At 42.6% G+C, this 19070-nt stretch overlaps 1 protein-coding gene across 14 annotated transcripts in view; it reads left to right on the top strand.

Moving 5' to 3' along the window:
• Positions 1-19070, top strand: part of ZNF827 (zinc finger protein 827) — a 163840-nt gene that overhangs the window by 42366 nt on the left and 102404 nt on the right. For all 14 annotated transcript variants that reach the window (XR_011537111.1, XR_011537110.1, XM_070608882.1 and 11 more), the window contains exons 3-4: positions 383-555; positions 6290-6770. Coding sequence is in view for 12 of the 14 variants with exons in the window: in XM_070608882.1 (XP_070464983.1) it covers positions 383-555; positions 6290-6770 (654 nt within the window). In the remaining 2 variants the exon portion in view is untranslated. The remainder of the gene's footprint in view (positions 1-382; positions 556-6289; positions 6771-19070) is intronic.

Genomic DNA, 19070 nt, shown 5'->3' on the forward strand with positions numbered 1-19070 from the left:
GGAACTCGAATCTGGCAGTTTCCTTCAGGAAACAAATCCCCTGAAGTCAGGCTTCCCTGGGCTGAGCTAGGACAGGCTGATGAAACCCCTTGGCAGATGCCCTCTGAAGTGTGGGATGGCCTTTGGAAATAAGACTTTCACAAGGCAGGATGATCAGGTTTTGAAAAATGGAGCCCAGATGGAAGTAACAAGATGGACGTGACTTCTACCTCAAGAAAACCTGTAGTAAAAACTTCCTCATGGATAAAGTCTTAGAATTGCCTAGGAAGAAAGTCAATTCATTTTTAGTGTTTTTTTATATAGCAATGCATGTGAAACAGTGCTGGATGCAATGTACCTTTTTGTTTTCCTTAATTTTCTCTGTCTTTCTCCTTCTTCCAAGCCTCAGAAGAGGAAAGCGGAAAGCCTTTCCAGTGTCCAATATGTGGTTTGGTTATAAAAAGGAAGAGTTACTGGAAGCGGCACATGGTGATTCACACAGGTTTAAAAAGTCATCAGTGTCCGCTCTGTCCATTCCGGTGTGCTCGCAAGGACAATCTCAAATCCCACATGAAGGTAAGCCAGCTGCGGAGAGGACTCACAGAGAGGCAGGCACAGCCAGGGCTCTTGCACACAGTCTGGTACAGGAACCTTCTAAGCAGGTGAGGGGTCAATGGTGGAGCCTACGGATGACAGTGCTCATTGTCGCAAGGTAGAATGCAACGCAAATGAAGCACATGGAAGAGTCTCCTTGTAAAGGTCTTCACACCCATTTTACAACCAAGAACTTAAAGGCGGAGAGAAGCTTCAGTATCCAAATAACATATCTGGTGTGGAGGCTTCCTTTCCCACTGGGGACCTAGAGTGTAGAGCCATCCTTTCCCATTGGGGACCTGGAGTGTAGAGCCATCCTTTCTTATTAGAGACCTGTAGTGTAGAGTCATCCTTTCCTATTGGGGAGCAGCAGCTAAACTTGGCCTTGGATGGTGACACATTTTTGGGGCACTCAGAAGAAGAGTTGGGGAAGAGCAAGAAGCAGGGAAAGACAAGTACAGGGAGGAAGAGGGTGCTTGCACCTGCTCTGCTTCTGAGGGACTGTCCCCTCCTGTTGTTGCTTTGCTTTCCAGCTTACAAACCCAGAGGAACACCCAGCGACACCTTATAGGACACGTGAGGATGTTGAAAGACACCCAGGCTTTAACTGTCACCCTGTGGGAGGCTTTGGGGCCATTCCTGACAAGACTGAGTCCTTCTGAGGCTGTCAGTGTTTGACTTGCCATACTTCCCAGGATCATGCTTAGCAAACATCCAAGGACATTGTTTTCTGTGTCCTAAAAGAACAGTTGGGGGGCTTGTGCCTGTAATAAGCATGTAGAGAATTGACTAGACCCTATGAGTCACTCTTATGTGAGATGGGGGTAAACTTAGTTATCTAGAAACCTTTTTTAGCAGACCCCATTAATACTAAGAGTTGTATCTCAAATTCAAGGAGGAAACTCATAAGATCAAAAGAACATGACTTTTGAATTGGTTAGACCTGCATTTAAATCTTTTTGTGCAATTTACTAGCTAGGTGACCTTGAGCAAATGAACCCTTAGACTCTCAATTTTCTTATCTGTTAAATGGGAGTGATAATGTTTGTCTGGAAGAGTTATCATTAGTGTTTAAGGAGATTATATTAGCCAAGTATCTGACACAGAAATGTTCAATGGTAGTTATTTGATTTCACTAACTATTGTGGAACACCTTAATAATAACTACTATCATTTCACTGTTATTTTCCACATGATTTGGCTGTTGACATTGTTTATAGTTTTTACTTTCCTGCCATAAGAAGTATAGTGTATGTACATAATTAAGATATTTGCTTTTTTCAAAATCTTATAGTCTAATCCTTCTGAAGAAATCGGTAATCACTCTTTAGAGTTGTAGCTCTAAAAAGTGTGATCAGACAGAACCTCTACTGACTTTAGTAAATAGTTTAGAAGATTAAAAAAAAATTAAATCCGTGATGTAATTTGTTTTCTATCATTTGTCTTTTTCTCCTGGGAGTAGCATGCCCTTCATCTTCAGAATCCATTTAACCAGGAGTTCTGGTTGGTTGAATTTTACTGAGCCTCCTTAGTTTTTGCTTTTACCCTCCTCATCCTCTCTCACCTCTTCCCAAAGTAGAATCTCATATTTTACACCTGCAAAATGGATTTCGTTAGCAGGATGAGACTTAAAAGAAATGCCTTTCAAACTAAAATTTGTTTTCGTTACCATGTCCTTACGCTGTGTTTAGAAATCAGGTCTGGCCAATTTAAAGCTTCAATGAGCAGAAAACTCACATCTAGCCTGACACCTTGTAAGCTTGGTTTCAACTCAGGGTCACTTAAAACAACCTATTTATAAACCCGTGGAAAAAAAGCTGGGTTTTCAATAGCAGGATCTACTGACCCGGAAACTGCAGGGAGAGAGTTGGGTGCCTTGATGATACAGACGGTCGGCCATGACAGTGTTACAGATGAGCACTGCGAGGGCTCTGCGGGTCGCGGGGTCTTAGAATGCTTTCAGAACAAATCAATAACCAGTACAATAAAGCAGTTGTGTGAAATTACTACTTTATTCAAACTCATGGTGTCCTAACCTGTTGAGCTTCGACTCCAGCTTTTGATAAGGGAAGTGCGAGAAGGGCTCGTGCAAGTTGAAGTTTATCAATGATATATTCTTTCTCTGCTTTCCACCGCACATAGGGGCCATTTTTTTTCTTTAATTAAAGAAGTGATGATTTTATTTTGGTTAGACATGCTTGAGTTTTGCTGAATTTTGCAAATACAGTCTACGTAGAAGTATAATGGCTGTGGTCTTGTGAAGAAATACTTTGTACTGCATTCACCAGAGATGACAAATCTGGATAGAGGATTTTCTAAAGTGAATTCTGCCTAAGAAGTGGGGGCAGGAGAGCCTATAGATTGAGATCCCAAACTGTGTGGTCAGAAAAACCTTAGTTAAAATCTCAGTTCCGTGACTTTTAGTAGTTATGAGATATTGAGCAAATCATTTAACCTCTCCAAGCCTCCGTTTCCACTCATGGAGATAATAATCATCCGATCTATCTCAGGGTGTTGTTATAAGGGTTAAATGAGATAATGGACATGAAGCACTTAAGGTAATGCCTGGCATGGAGAAACACTCAGTAAATGTAGCTAATATAGTAATTTTTATCCCAAAGCCCTCTGAATATATATTAACATTTACCTTTAGAAATAAATTAATAACATGGTATAAAAAATTACTCCAGATGCTACTGCTTTTCTCTTTTTGTGATATATCTTGAGTGTTGACAATTTAGAAAAACTGATAAACAAAAGGAATATAAGATTGACTCTCAATCCCATCACATGGAAATAACCATTATTATCATTCTGATGTATATCCTTCTACATTGATTATATAGATTTATTTAAGAAAAAATGGCATTCTACCTTATTTGTTCAACAGAGCAGTATTTACTGTGTTCCTATTGGGTGCTAGGCACTGTATTTTCTTTGAAGCCTGCCTTTCCTCCTTAATGTCTCGTGCACATGTTTTTATGGCCAGTCGCGGAAGGAGCTTGTAAATGACTCTAGCTTCCTCAGGGTTGTCTTCGATTTCCTTTAAGTCTTTTACAACTTTCCTGGATGAGTGAGTGTATAGGAATTAAGTGAGAAATTCGTGAGCTAAAATTGAACAGACAAGGTGAGGAGGATTGCTAAGATAAAGAACATTGATGAAGCAATGGCAAGAAACTGGACAAGCATCGGGCGCTGACTTCTCCTAGTCTCAGGCCCACCGTCCAAGGCAAGCCCCTCCCCTGCCTGGCCTGTCCCCACGCGGGGGATGGAGTTGGCGTTTCCCAGAGTCTCCTCACATTCCTCTGACTGCTGCCAGGAGATGGACCTAATGATGTAACAGCATCTTGTACTTCCCACCACTGAGGGTGGGTGATGTGCTGTTGGTGCAAAAGGACCAGTCCTTAGTACGTCTCCACCTGGCCTGGAAAGAATGATATTTAGACAAGCATTTCTTCACATTAGCAGACTGAGAGGGATTTTAAAGCCAGTACCAGGCTAAAGAGAATAAAAACTATAAGAGAAAGTGCTTTTCTATCAGGAGAGAAGGGGAGACACTGCAACCGGAAGTCAGAGCTAATACTCCTCTCAAGGGCCAAGGGTGCTGTACAGTCCCTCCGGGAAGGTGTTGCTCAGATAAAATTGTAAAGTGTGAAAGTCAGCACCACGTCCACTGTTTTTCCTTTAAGCGGTCACTAGTTTTTCCACAACTGAATATAACAAGGCCAAGATCTGGTGGAAAAGAAGCCACGTAAAATACTTGCACGCAGATTCTTTAATCCAGGGCTCCCTTTCGGTTTTAGAATTTGGGCTCGCTCTCTGTCCTTGTCCTTCTTCCAGAAGCTGCTTCCGGAGCTTCTGTTCCTGGATTAGCTCCTCTCCTCTCCTGGGTCAGTAGATGTAAGGACACTTCTGAAATGGAATCCGCCCCACCGCCCTGCTCCCAGGGACGACGAAGCTCTCTCTGCCTTGTGACCTTTACCACCTGGTTCCCAGGCCTGCTTCTGGCAGCACCTGTCAGGGTCCCATGGGGCTGGGACCTGAGGCCCCCCAGGGTGCCTGCCTCTGTGTGAATCGAGTGGAGGAGCTGGTGGGGAATCTTCACGAGTCTGGGAGAAGGCAAATGAGCACGATCAGCCCCAGAGTGACATTCCTTTGTTGTGAAAGAACAGAGAGGGATGGTGTTAACGGCCAGTGCCAGTGACAAACGGTGTGCACCCCCATCCCCCAGCCCCTCCTGACCTGGCGGAAGGGAAGGCTTCTAATGAGCAAGGCTTTGCTGCAACTGAATTTCAGTTTATATGTTTGTTTCTGTTGAGAAAGTCATGCTTTGGGGGACCCAGCATCTCTTCTGTTGTTTTTTTCAAAAAGCCACAGTGGGGTGCTGTAGCAACAGGATCTCACCATTAACTTTTAATTTCTTTGCTTTTGTTGGTCACTTAACATTATTTAAAAGTATGTTTTGGCTGGTGAATAATACTTTTGGATTGCATTCAGAATGCATAAACAGCTGTAATAAAACTTGCTCTCTTGGAAAGGAAGCCTACACAAGAGGGGCCAGGTGGTGCCGTGGATTAACAAACTAGCCTTTAACCTTTGTTAGACCTGGGTTCAAGTCCTGCTTAGATCACTACAGAGAGATGAGCGGTCAGTTTTGTTTTGGTTTTGAATTCCAATCACGTACTTGTTTATCCAGATCACACAACTCCCCAAATCATTTGGCCCAAATCTACACGATTGGCAGTTTCTACGCAAGGGAGGGCCAGTCCTGAAATAGCAGTGTGTAGCAGGTCAGCACTGAAGTACATTGGCAGAGATGAATGGGGAAGTTACAAGCTTATGAGCACCTGCCAGCTCGAGGCCTGGCTCCGGCCAACGCAGTGATTTCCTCACTTTTTCAAGCACTAAATTTGGTAGTGACGGGAAGAAAAAAAGTTTCTCGCAGTTTTTACAGGTATCGTGCATACAAGGCTGGAACTGGATTTAAAAGTCTGCATTCTTTCATTGCAGACATCAGAATCTGGAGCAGGATATGACCAAGTTTGGAAAAACTGGTTTCATCTTGCTGAGAATGGTTGGTGGGGATCAGACCTTCGTTTTTCTTCCACTCTATTTTATTCGAATGTGATTTTGCTCAAGCCACTCACTCTGAGGTCTCAATTTCCCTGTCTATGAAATGGGACTACCCTGGAGACATTATTCTTCCACGTTCTTAATTGCCTAGAGAAGCATTTTGAAAACTGAAATTATGTTTGCAAAACACGGCTAATTCTCTGGGTGACAATAAATGGGTACATGCAAAGTATTATTATTGTGAGAGGAATTACTTGACAAAGTTACCTCTTTTGACCCCCAACTAGTAATTATGTAAGTTTCCATTGTGCTGGGTTTATGATATTTTCTCTGAAGACATCAACCGAGATTGGATGACTAGAATATTTAGGAGGATTCTACCCAAAATGGCCTCCACTGGCCGATAGCATCTTCAGTTGTGAGCGTCACTCTAATACTTGAGTCTTAACCTACATGGACCTGCTTTATGTTTAGGGATTGGTCTCATTACCCGGAGCACAGTGATGAAATGCTCCTCTGGTTTTTTATTTCCTGGGCCAGCCCTTTGTACTGTAAGGATATTGTGGATGATAGTGTGCATGTACAACAAGGCATTTGCCATAAGCACACAGTGGATAGCTCATTCTTCTTGCTTCTTCGTCAGGTTCATCAGCACCAGGACCGGGGAGAGACCTTTCAGTGCCAGCTATGCCCTTTCACTTCCTCACGCCACTTCAGCCTGAAACTCCACATGCGTTGCCATCAGCACTTCCTGAGGACAGAAGCCAAGGTGAAGGAGGAGATCCCAGACCCAGATGTCAAGGGATCTCCCCACCTCAGTGACAGTGCCTGCCTGGGGCAGCAAAGGGAAGGAGGAGGGACAGAGCTAGTGGGGACCATGATGACGTCCAACACTCCAGAGAGGACTAGCCAGGGTGGGGCTGGCATCTCGCCTTTGCTGGTGAAGGAGGAACCCAAGGAAGATAACGGCCTGCCAACCTCCTTTACCCTGAATGCTGCCGACAGGCCGGCCAACCACACAAAGCTGAAAGACCCCTCCGAGTATGTGGCCAACAGTGCGTCAGCATTGTTCAGCCAGGACATCTCTGTTAAGATGGCGTCTGATTTTCTCATGAAGCTGTCAGGTACTTGCATAGGGTTGTATTCTTTCTCTCTCTCTCTCTTTCTCTAGCAGTATTCTCATCTATAAAATGAGCTGGCAGGACTAGATGATTCCAAGGTCCCTTTAAAATTCGAGTAGTTTGCACTTTCCTAAATGTTCTCCTTGACGTTTTTTTTTGCAGTCCTTTGGAAGTAGGCATTGCTGTGGTTTGGGTCTAGAAGCAATAGGGATTGTTGATTTCCTTCTGGTTTTTCCCCTTTACGGGTTCCTGTTGTGGGAGACAGGTGACATGGTAAGCCAGGTTGGTGGCAGTTCCTTGTCTGACTTTGGGCCCCATTTAACGTGTCTCTTTATTGGGTTTTTTAAAGTGCTTGCATGGAACATCTCATTTTGTGTTATTCCAGTTCCTTGTTGCCTTAATTTGAAAGTTTTAAAGGACAAATTTAGAGAATACTATTAGGAATTATAATTTTAAAATTTGAGCAAATAATAAAGATTATCTTTAATTTTTTTCTAGTAGAAAATTTTTTATTGTGGTTAAATATACCTACCGTGAAATTTACTGTTTTAACCATTTTTAAGTATACAGTTCTTCGGCATTAAGCACGTTCACATTGTTGTGCAACCATCACCATCTGTCTCCTGAACTTTCTCGTCACCCCAAACTGAAACCTTGTACCCATTAAACAATCATTCTCCATTCCACCCTCCCCTCAGCCCCTGGTAACCAGTGTTCTACTTTCTGTCTCTATGAATTTATCTATTCTTGGTACCTCGTGTAAAGTAGAATTAAAAAAAAAAATTTTTTAACATTCTTTTCCCAACTGCCCTGATGCTTTTTGGATAGAAGATGGAATGTAAGTTAGAAAAATTTATTATTAATTGGCATCACTTTCACCACCAAATTATACACGATTTTTTTTAGTTTTTGTCTCTTTTTGTTTGTTTGTTTGTTTTTTTCCAGTTTCTTTGATTAAGTTGTGGGGTTGAAAAGGGGGTGTAGAGATGTTGAGGGAGCGCTGTTTTTCCTGACTTTTTTGGAATGCTAAACGTGTTGTGGGATCGTGCTGCTACTCATTACCTTTTTAAAAGTATGATTTTAAATTTTAAAAGAGATGTTGGCGGGTGGGGAAAGGTCGGCTGAGAATTGGTTCTGTCTTTCAGTGAAGATGGCAGTCCCCACGACGATTCCCAAATGCCATTTCAGCTCTTTGGAGATTGACAATACCCTTTTAAATGGAGAATAATTGGTCACCGCCTTCCTTTAAATGGACTGTGAGTCGCATTTCACTAAATGTCATTGCCAGGTGAATTGGAGGTTCAGCCTCACTCCCAAGTCCCTGTGCTCAGTGACACTTCAGTCAGGTCTTTTGCAATGTCCCCATCACCCCGGATCTTTGCCCCTCAGGAGAGTGCGACACTAGTTGGAAGAAATGAGGAGAGGTAGAGGATGGAAATGAGGCGTCACAGAAATGAACGGAGGAGCAAAGAGAGCAGAGACTGTCATGATGAGGCTCCCAACCTCCAGTGTGAGTGAGGAGGTCCCCCGCTGGAAATGACACAGTCACAGGAATTAAAATGCATCTGACTATGGCCCTGAAGAACGGGGGGCTCTCTGTTCCTCTTCCCACCCCGCCTTCTCCCTCTTCCATCCCAATCTAGGGGAAAATGTGCTTTTAGAGACTTTGAGTTTTATATTTAAACATTTTTGAAAATATGGGTAAAATGCATGTTTCTCATTTTCCTTTTGCTGATCCTTCAGCATTTCACCTCCAGGGGATCTCTGGCTCTTCCTTCATGGTCTCTCTCACCAATATTACAGCAAAAGCGCCTCCTTTTCTGAGCTCTTCTAGTGCACTCCCAAGGGAAGGAATGTAAATTGCATATTCGCCTAGCACAGCTTAGAACGGAGGACATTTCCTTACTTAACAGACAGGGCAAACTAAGTAGGGGTGAGTAACTGTTAGTGAGGGGTTACTCCCTTTACTCCATGTCTCCAGGAAGTTTTTAAATCCGGGGGAAGGCGAGAGGGGATGAAGGAAGGTTTGGTCGTCGGTTAAAACACTGGTGCGTGATCCACTGCTCCCGCTGGGCTCAGCTCTGAGTACCTCACAGCAGGCTGTAATTAGCTCCAGACCCAATCTCAGGGAGCAAAAGATAAGGCCTGCGGCTGCTGAGAGCCAGGGCTGCAAACGGGAAAGACGCAAGAGAAGCCAGTTGGTACGTTGGGTGAAGGACTGTGCACCAAAGCCTTGCGTTGTGTTCTGTTTTCTCGGTTAGCTATTGATGGGGACGTGTTTACGGTTTGGCAGTCAGAGTATTTACTGACTGATCAATTGGCATAAGAAAATGGATAGCAAATGCACACTATTTATGCAGAGGGCCCATGCAGCTATTTTATGGTGGCTTACCAGAGGTCCTGAAACCTGACTTGTATGCACTGTTACCTAGCAACCTGTTATAAAGTCACCGGGGAGTGAGATGCATCGGTAATTTTTTGTGTGTGTGCATATTTGGATGTAAATGTAAACTTGGTGGCGGTGGCAATGGAGCCCCCGGGAGGAGAAGATATATTAAAAGGAAAAGAATACATTTTCTGGAAGGATTTTTTTTCTTTTTTATTTCACTAACTTTCTGGTTGGTTGGGTCCTATAATTGATAACTGCTGTCACTGTGGTGTTCCACCTGGCTGTGTCTGTGGCTATGATCCCGGGACCCAAAGACCAAATCCTAGGGAGCTGCTGCTGAGTTTCTAGCTCTTTCCCTCAGCAAATGTGGTGTAGCAGTGGTTAGCATCGGGCCTTGTCCCTCAGCGTCATAAGGGCGCCATTGTTCTTGCGACGAAATTTTTGAGCTGGGCTCTGCGTGTGCACCTGCTGGGACCGTTGGGTGCCGCTGATCGTGGCACCAACTCTGTGAGTCTCTGTGCCGGCCACATCACTGTCTGCAGAACTGGAGCACAGTGACAAATTCAAGCATGTACATGCCTACTTGTTTCCAAACGAGAGATGGAAAACACTTGATTCTTTCTTGCTTGCTTATTAAGGGGGGTTTTCTTGCCCCTTCAACTAAAACCAAGCATAAAGATGACTTAAGGGAACCCAGTGGGATTAAAAGTTGCTGGTGGAATGCTGTTTTAAAAGGACTCTACATCCTTCGCCCACCCCCACCCCTGTTTTGAGGTTTTCCCAGGGTATGTGATTGTGAAATCAAACCCTTTCTCCAGGCCATCAACTGTTCCTCTGCCTGAGTCCACCCTTTAACATTCCTTGGTCCTTCAAGATTAATGTTGTTCCCGAGAACCGAGGCTCCCAGGCTCAGCACCATAATTGATTCAGGGAAGAGGATGGGGCAGCCCCTGCTGCTGGCTTTCTGGGCTGACAGAAAAAATAATTCTGTAAACTTAGGTCAGGGTTTCAGCCTAGGATGTAGGCCTTGAGGGCTGCAGCCCCACATATTGGTACAGGTCTTTCTCGGGAGCCAGAGACCTAACACATGTCAGGGCAGGTGAGCCAGTGGTCTTGTGACTGGGGTGTTCAGGGGAGAGGCGCTTACCCAACCATGGAGCACCCAAGTTCCTACTGCTTCTGGATCTTCCCTCCCTCATCCAGCAGCAGTTCTAACCTCAGCTGCGCATTATGCTTACCTGGGGAGTTTTTTACAAGTGCCAAGGCCCAGCCCCACTCCCAGAAATTGTGATTTAATTGGTCTAGGATAGGGCTTTGACACTGGTATTTTCTTGAAAATCTTCAAAGGATTCTAATGTGCAGCCAGGACTGAGGCCCACTGATGTGGAATTTAAACTTGGTACAGTTTTTTCAATACAGCTATGGTTTTCTTCAGTACAGTTCTCTTTCCTTGCTTTCTATCTCAGACCATGGAAAGGGGCCTGGTGGTGTGAGATGGGTCTAAGGCCTTCACCATAGGTCAAGGTTGACGTGAACCAGAGGCCTGGGTGAGTCATGTCCCTTAAACCCCGTGTTCTACCTCGTGAGGCCTCATGACAGGAGAGTTAAAAGAAGCGCCTTAATATTCTCCATTTAGAACTAGAAAGTCTCAAGACTCATCTAGAGCATTGAGGAGCTGAGAGTATCATCATTAGATGCCTGATTAAAAGTTGCCTGCAGCAGCCTTATATCATTTCTCTTTCTGAAAACTATACTTTTCAAGATACAAAATTTAATTCTAACTCTCCAGATTATAAGCAAGCAGTTGACAGAAACTTGGCACCTCACTTGTTGGCTGGGAGTATCTTTTTGTCTCTGGTTTTCCAAAATAAAAGATACAAGTCATTTCAACTATTTTTAATTTAGAAACTGGCAAAAAGTGTTATACTGTCTCCCACATTATATTAATTTTATAAAATTGAGTCCAAAATAATCTTAAGTAGGAGAGATGGATTTTTTTAAAGCAGTGACTTACAAATGGGTGCAGGCTGAATTGTTCCAGAATTATTAGGAGCTCAGCCATCAAATAGCCAAGTTTTTCTTGTATAAATGAAGGGGAGCTGGTGAATGTGTTTGTGTCATATCTTGCCGTTTCCCATAGGCCTTTGTTCTGCTGCTTTTGTCTATTTCACACAATTGTATGCATCTGTGGTTACAATGCAGTTAGTCTAGAAATGACAGCTGTCTTATCCTGTGATACCTTTGTTTGTGCTGCTGGAGAAGGAGGGATGGGAGAAGCCCAGTAAAACAGAGTGTCCTTATTGCCTGATGGCTCTGATTTTCTTTCTCTAAAACATTTGAGCAAATGAAGCTTCTTGCAAGTGAATCCATCCTGGTGCCGTGCACGCCCTAAGCTTCAGGGCCAGGGGCCAGGGGCTCTCCTGCTCTCCACCTCCAGGTTTACCATTCCCTGTTGGGTTACTTTTGACAGCCTTCCTCTGCATCTTCACTTGGCTCTTCTTTGTCACCCTGTCTTGTTTTTCTCATGATGGGCACTCACTGATCATGTGACTCACTGATCCAGGGGTCAGCAGCTGCTTTTAGGGCCTTATGTGTACAGGCAGCCTGAATGCCTTTTTGAAACCCTGCATTTCATTGAACCCGGTGGTGATTCATAGGAGAGGGAGAGGGTGCCTGCTGTTTTTCAGTGACTCCATGAGGCAAGGGCTGATCTGAGTCACAGGAGGGAGCAGGTGGCATTACAAGAAGGTGGGGCCTGGAGTTACACATACATGTACCAAAACTTCCATGGATGGAGTCTTGTGACATTTACTCATTGTTTATTATTTTCCCTTAAGAATCACTGATATGGTGCTTACTCTGTACCATTTAACTCATTTGAACTTCCTAACAACCCTACAGGTAGGTAGTATTAGTATTCCCGTTTTACAGATGAAAACTGGGAAATAGAGAGGTTAAGAGACTTGCTCAGGTTTACACAGCTGATGAGTGGCAGAACTGGGGTTCTCGTCCAGGAGGCCTGGATTCCGGCGTTCCCTCCCCCAGGCCGCCTGTACCCCAAAACACAAAGTAAGGAAGCAGCAAAACCGGGACTTGGCTCTGGTGTCTGCCCTTGTTTGTTGTTGCAGAGTTAGCCAGAATCCCCAGCGTAGAGCCATTCTCTGAATGTCGTATGTTAGACACCATTGGAAGTTGCATGAATACTTTTAGCCTTTTCAGGACTTATTTACAGTAACAGTAAGGCCAACTTTTATCTCTGTAGAGCTTTATAGTGTACAGCATATTTCCAAATACAGTCTCGTAACAAGCATGTAGATGAGGAAACCAAGACTCGATATGAATGACTGTAAGAGAGGCATGACTGGAATCCAGATCTTTCTTTCCTCACTGTGCTGGATAGAGTATATACCTAGTTCTAGAATTGCCCTGAGAATAATTTTTATCTTGGTAGACCCTTGGGGAACATTTATCAAGTCTATATTTCTGAAAAACTGAATTCAAGTCATTTTCTTTCTTCCCTCAGAAACCTATTTTCTGGGGCCAGCCTGTTGGCATAGTGGTTAAGTTCACACACTCTGCTTTGGCGGCCTGGGGTTCATGGGTTCGGATCCTGGGCACAGAGCTGCACACTGCTCATCAAGCCATGCTGTGACAGGCGTCCCACATAGAAGAACTGGACGGACTTACAATTAGGATGTACAACTATGTACTGGGGCTTTGGGGAAAAAAAAGGGGGAGATTGGCAACAGATGTTAGCTCAGGGCCAATTTTCCTCACCAAAAGAAAAAAAATTTTTTTCTTCTACTTACTACTGTTGCTACTATTGTTCCTACTTCTACTGCTATTATTATAAGTGTTATTACTAATCAGATGTGTTTACAGTGAGCCAGGCACTGTGCCAACAACTTCATGTAATTTATCATTTAACCCTCCCATGGCCATATGGGCTCAATGATATTAAACCTATTTTATAGATGAAGAAGCTGAGGCTTAAAAGGATTCAGCTGCAGGGGACAGAACAAAGATTCAGCACTGCCTAACTGCACAGCCTTGGCTCATGACCGCTTAATTAGCTATTACCTAATTTTTTTCTCAGTTGAGCCAACTGTCTTTTGACCTCCGTCTGCCTCACTGTTTATTTTCCTTGGCTTCGAACCATGGCATCATTTTTAATGCATGCTAATTCAGTCACTAATCTAGTTAAATTTTTTGTGTCTTCAAAATATATCTATAATCCGTCCCTTCACATGCAGCCTTTCCTGGCCATCACCTCACACTAGACAGCTTGCCCCTCCAGCTCCCTCCCTGATGCCTTCTCTACCCGTGCTGCCCCACTCCAAGCCCTCCAGAGCATTCTGGACTCTTGTTCCAATTCCTCTAGCATCAAGTTCTGCCCCTGCCTGGCTCCTTTCTTCTGAGTAACTGTATCCCCACTGCTCTTGAGGAGCATGTTGACAGTCTTCATCAGCTCATAGATACACCCCTCTCATTTCCATCTCTCTGCCTTCACTCATGTTGTTCCGGGGGTCTGGTAATTTGAACCATTGAGTTCCATGTATCTTCCTCCTGTTAGATAAAATGAGAGAAACAAACTTTTTCTAAAAAGAATTAATAATGTTATTAAAACTAAAGTATTTTAATGTACCTCTGAGCCAAAGTAGTTCTGTATCTTTGTAGAGAGTTTCTAGCAACTTTGGGACCCATTCTCGTGATCCCTTCCCCTACTGTCTGGCCTATACAAATACTAGCCATCCTTCAAAGAATACTTTAGTTTCCACCTCTTCAGTAAAACCTTTTCCTGTTGTTCTGGTCTTTACTGCCCCCGCCCACCCCTCTGGATTCCAGTGACACTTAGTCTTTATCATCCAGGTTGGTGCTTGTATTATTGCATAGTTCATTCTGTTGCTTGTATATTGGTCTTAGTGCTTCAACTATGTTCCAACGTGCTGTGGGGGGGAGATAATATTTCTTTTATAACATCTTTTATCTTGGTACCATCTACACTGCATTCCATGATGGATTATGAGAAAGATATTCCATTAGTCATATTCGGGAAGTCAGATTTTCAGAGGTTTTGATATTACTTCACTTAAAAAAGATTTGCAAATTCACAGCCAGCTCCATAATGCTGTAAAAAAGAAGACTGAATAGAGTCGTGGTCTATGGAAAGAAAGTAGGCTGTTCAAAGGGAGCTTCAAAGGATATGAGATCCTTGGTGTTGTCTTGTGTCCCATGTTCCAGGACCTCGGCTTGTAGGGCCAAGTCTGGGAACTGGAGTCTGTCACAGTTAAGTAACAAACTGTTCCACAATTTAGCAGCTCAAGACAATGGCCATTTAGTTAGCTTATGATCTTGTGGACTGGCATTTGGGCATTGCTGGACAGGGTGCTTTTTCTGGTCTCTCCTGGGCTGACTCATCCATCTGCAGTCCATTGCCAGGTCAACTGGAAGCTGGCTGATCTCGGATGGCCTCAGCCGGAATGGCCTCTCTCTGTTTCCCAAGGTCTCTCATCGTTTTGTGGGCTAGCCCAGGATTGTTCACATATCAACTGGGCAGGGTTCCAAAGGAGAGAGCAGAAGTGCACAAGGCCTCTTGGGGCTAGGCTCAGAAGTGGCCCAGCATCACTTCCACCACCTTCTATTGACCAAAGCAAGTCACGACTCCAGCCCAGGTTCAAACAGTGGGAAAATTTACTCCACCTCTCGATGGGAGGAGCTGCAAAGTCACATTGCAAAGGGATGGGTCTTCAGAGAGGGGAATTATTATGGCCATTTTACAGTCTTCCACAGCCCAGAGTTTTTCAGACTCTGTGTGTTCCACAATGACAAGAATCATTTAAAAACCAATGTATAATCCAGAATGTTGGCATAGTAATTTTAAATGACAAGTGTAACAATCAAGAGGACATGACATTTCGGGCAGCTGGTCACCAACTTCCCTGAAAAGTGTTGGAAATATATTATCCAATCTTTAGGTTTTCTTTTTTCTAGTCTCAAATCACTTCATCCGGTTCATACATGTCACTCTTTGGACGTGTTAATAGTATGAATTTAAAATACAGCTTTCTTTCACATTTACTCATGGCTTGATCGGTTTTCCAGGACGTGTCCTTCCTGCTTTTGACAAGGGAGATATCCTGTCTGTTAAGTGGATTAGTGCAGGTACTTTTGCTCATTATGTGTTGCTTTGAGTAGTTTAGTTCACGCGGAAAAACTTTATTTTAAAGTTCTTGAGGCACTGCTCATTGTTAGTACCCTTGACCCTGCTCCAGAGGCAGTTGTGTTTTCCCTTTGTCACTCTGTCTGTAATCGGAGTAGCTGTCGTGGGGACCTGTGCATTCTTGGTTTGGGGACATAGATCCTGAAATGTGGCCAGCGATTAGCTCAGGTGGGGATGAGAAGTATAAGATGGTTATAACTTCACCATACATTAATTATAACACTACTTAAGGCAAATTAAGTAGTTGACCTTCTTGGAGAGCAAGATTTTAAATAGTTAGCTAATGTTGTAAACATTCTATTTGAATATAATATGCTTGACATGTAAAAGTCGTGCTCTCCTGTTACTATTTATTATTTAATTAAATCTTGGCTTTCCTTATGATTTCAGAAGGCAATTTGTATTTTTCTCACCCAAAGTGCATCAAATTGTCAAAACATCCCAGGTCTCCAACCAGATCATACATACTTATCTATACTTACCAGGGAACTTGGGTGGGTATAACAGCAGTGACTGGTAATCTGCCGAGTTGAGCTCTGAGTCTGGTTCTATCATTAACAAGCTGTGTGATTTTAAAAAGGTCACGTCATTCTCTTAGCCTGTTTCCTGATTGTAAAATGAGGGAGTGGCAAACAGTTGGTTTTCATTTTTTTCTTCGTTTGTTTGTTTTTTAAACAAATTCATCTTTCAAACAAAATCTTAAGTGCAGACTCAATATACAAAACACATAGAATATGTATTTTTAATAGAACTTTATTTTTTAAGTTCACATTTATTAATTTATTTAAAAAGTCCAGCCATTAGAAAAAAGTTGCTATTTGATAAGCACAAAACATGACATTAGTGTTGTGATGAGGCGACATCTTAACTGCGGTATAAGCGTCTAGTAGATTTCTAAATTTATTTTGTTGATTGAGCTTCAAGAAACTGCACAGGGATGTGGTGGCAAATGAGAGCAGATTTTGAACAATTCACCTTGTAACCTCAGGGTCCCTTTAATTAAATTTATTCAGCTGCTTGAAAGAACAGTACAACAGTAACAGTAAGAAGTTTTTGCTTCAAAGTTGATGACATTTAGCAACTGCCCTCATTACTTATCATCATAAATGGCAGACTTTCAGTATGCACTAAACGTCTAAAACTTTCAATATGCACTAAAGCTGTCTATAATTGTATATTAACTGCTTGGTTATTACTCAATTAACTATTATTTGGAAGTTTATTTAGTCTCTCTGGTGTCAGATTCCTCATCTGCAAAATGGGGATAATAATAATAGTACCTACTTCAGAGGGTTGTTGGAGGGTCAGATAAATTACCCCAGCTTAACACTTAGTATACTCCCTGGTCTGTGTTAACTATGCTATAAGTGATAAACCCAGATATATCTATGTATCCATACATGTCTGTCTGTCTGTCAGCCACGATCAGAAGGTTCCCCCAAGCAGATACACTGGAACCTTCTCTGGCGTTTAATGTAAGGTGGTGGTTCTCAACCAGGGGCATGCCCAAGAGACAATTGGCAATGTCTTGACACATTTTTGTTTTTATGACTGAGAAGTGTTATTGGCATCTAAGAGGCCAAGGATGCTGCTAAACATCGTATAATGGGCAGGACAGTCTCCCACAGCAAATCATCCAGCCCAGAATGTCAGTGGTGCTGAAGTTGAGAAAGCTTGATTTAAGGCATGCACACACACTCTAGCAGTACCATAGTTGTACAGTTTTATGTAGACACGCATGCACAGGCCTGAATTTTTTTAAAGATCCATGCATAGCCAACCACTTACATATTACTAGAACTCTTCCACTCCTCTGATAGCAGGAAGAGCTGCGTTATAGGTGATACACAAAATTGAATTATCAACACAAATTAACACATAAGTGGTCTCTAGTGAGTCGACATTTTATGTATAACACAGCTGTGGGTACACACTTTAAAATTAAATTTTAAATTAATTTAAATAAAAACTTAAATTTGAAACAAACATTTTTCCGAACCCCTGAAGTTCATCCTAGGGTTCCTCGGAACAGTGTTTGAAAACCACTGATCTGCAGTCACTTATGGGTCCAAGAGTCTTCGGCTCTGCTTTAGGGTGAGGTAGTAAATAAAAGTCTCAGTGGCCCAGCTTTTTCATGTAGCCGTTCAGCACACACAAAATTGCCAGACTCTGAACTGAAAGAGAGCTCTGTCTTATTAAATTCAAAGAAAGTGTCATTTTCCTTCACCAGAGGGAATGGACAAAACAGCATAGAAGTAGGCATGTTGCGGTCCATTCCTCCTCTTTCAGCCTCTTGGTCAAACCTTCACAAAATTCTTTCCTACCAGAAAACATCCCCTACCATCAGGTTACACCCCACCTTTCTCTTTCTTGTTAACGATGCTTGGTTCACTCCATATCACTTACTTTCCAAAGCCCGCAATCCAACTGTTTAGGTTAGTATCTTTCTTAAAGATTCTTCGACCGTCTTGGAGAGAAAAGAGAAAACTTGGGTGCTCTTTCACCCACAGACCTTCAAGTCTAGCATTTCTGTGATTTGAGGGAGTCAGTCTGTTAACCTCTTGGGACCTTAGTTTCTTCACCTATAAAATGAAGATAGCGGTAATACCTATCTGCTGTGGTTGACGGAAGGATCAGTTCTGGTGTAATGATTCAAATGCTAGTTGTATGCATTATTAGAACAAATAATGGTCTTTAAGGAAGTTATATAGAATTGTCCTGAGGGCGGTGCTTCGAAAGAATCTTGATGCGAACTGATGACACTTTACTGTGACTATGAAGAGGGGTTTCTTTTACAGCTCATCACTGCCTGCCCATTAGGCTTCCAAACTTGGAATCATTTTATTTCAGTGGCTTTCCCATTCCTTTCCCATATTAGCCATTATCTTGAATCCTTTATAAATTCTCAAAAAGCTGATTTGTTTCCTTTAAATGGCAGCCCAACGCCATTGAGTGTGTGGACTTAGAAATATACATAATTTAAAATCAGTGTGGCTCAGGTCCTAAAATGTTGGGAACAAACAGTGAGAAGAGGGACCTGTTGATTAGTGGGGCTTCCTCCTGCATTAAAGTGGAGTATCTGGAAACTTTAAGATACGTAAACAGAAGTCAAGGCACGTGCTGGGAAAGTCCTTTGTGAATTGAGTTCCGTATGTGCACAAACCTTTTTGTTAGTGGTAAGAATGAAATAAAGAGTAGGCAGTGAGTCATAAATTATTGCTTTTTTCTTAGCAATTTCCCCAAAGAAGAAAGAAAACATCTTTAATTTCACCTTTCTCTATAGAAAGAGAATTTTTTTAAGATAAAAATGATGGCAATTATTCAGTCATATTAATTTTAAAATATATGCTTTATGTACTATTCTCAGTGTAAATATTTCTGGTAATTGAAAGAGAGCAGAGAAGCTTTCGTATTTCTATTTTTACATTTTCTATTTAGACCCAAACATTTAGGAAATTAAAACTTGGGCAAACAAGTCTTCCCACATGGTGTGTTTTGGTTTGTTTTGGGTTTTTTTTTTTTTTTTTTTTTGCTGAAGAAGATTCACCCTGAGCTAACATCTGCTGCCAATCTTCCTCCTTTTTTGCTTGAGGGAGATTAGCCCTGAGCTAACATCTATGCCAGTCTTCCTCTATTTTATATGTGGGTCACCACACAGCATGGCTGACAAGTGGTGTAGGTCTTTACATAGGAT

This window comes from Equus przewalskii, chromosome 2, assembly GCF_037783145.1.
Source record: "Equus przewalskii isolate Varuska chromosome 2, EquPr2, whole genome shotgun sequence".
NCBI classification, from domain to species: domain Eukaryota; kingdom Metazoa; phylum Chordata; class Mammalia; order Perissodactyla; family Equidae; genus Equus; species Equus przewalskii.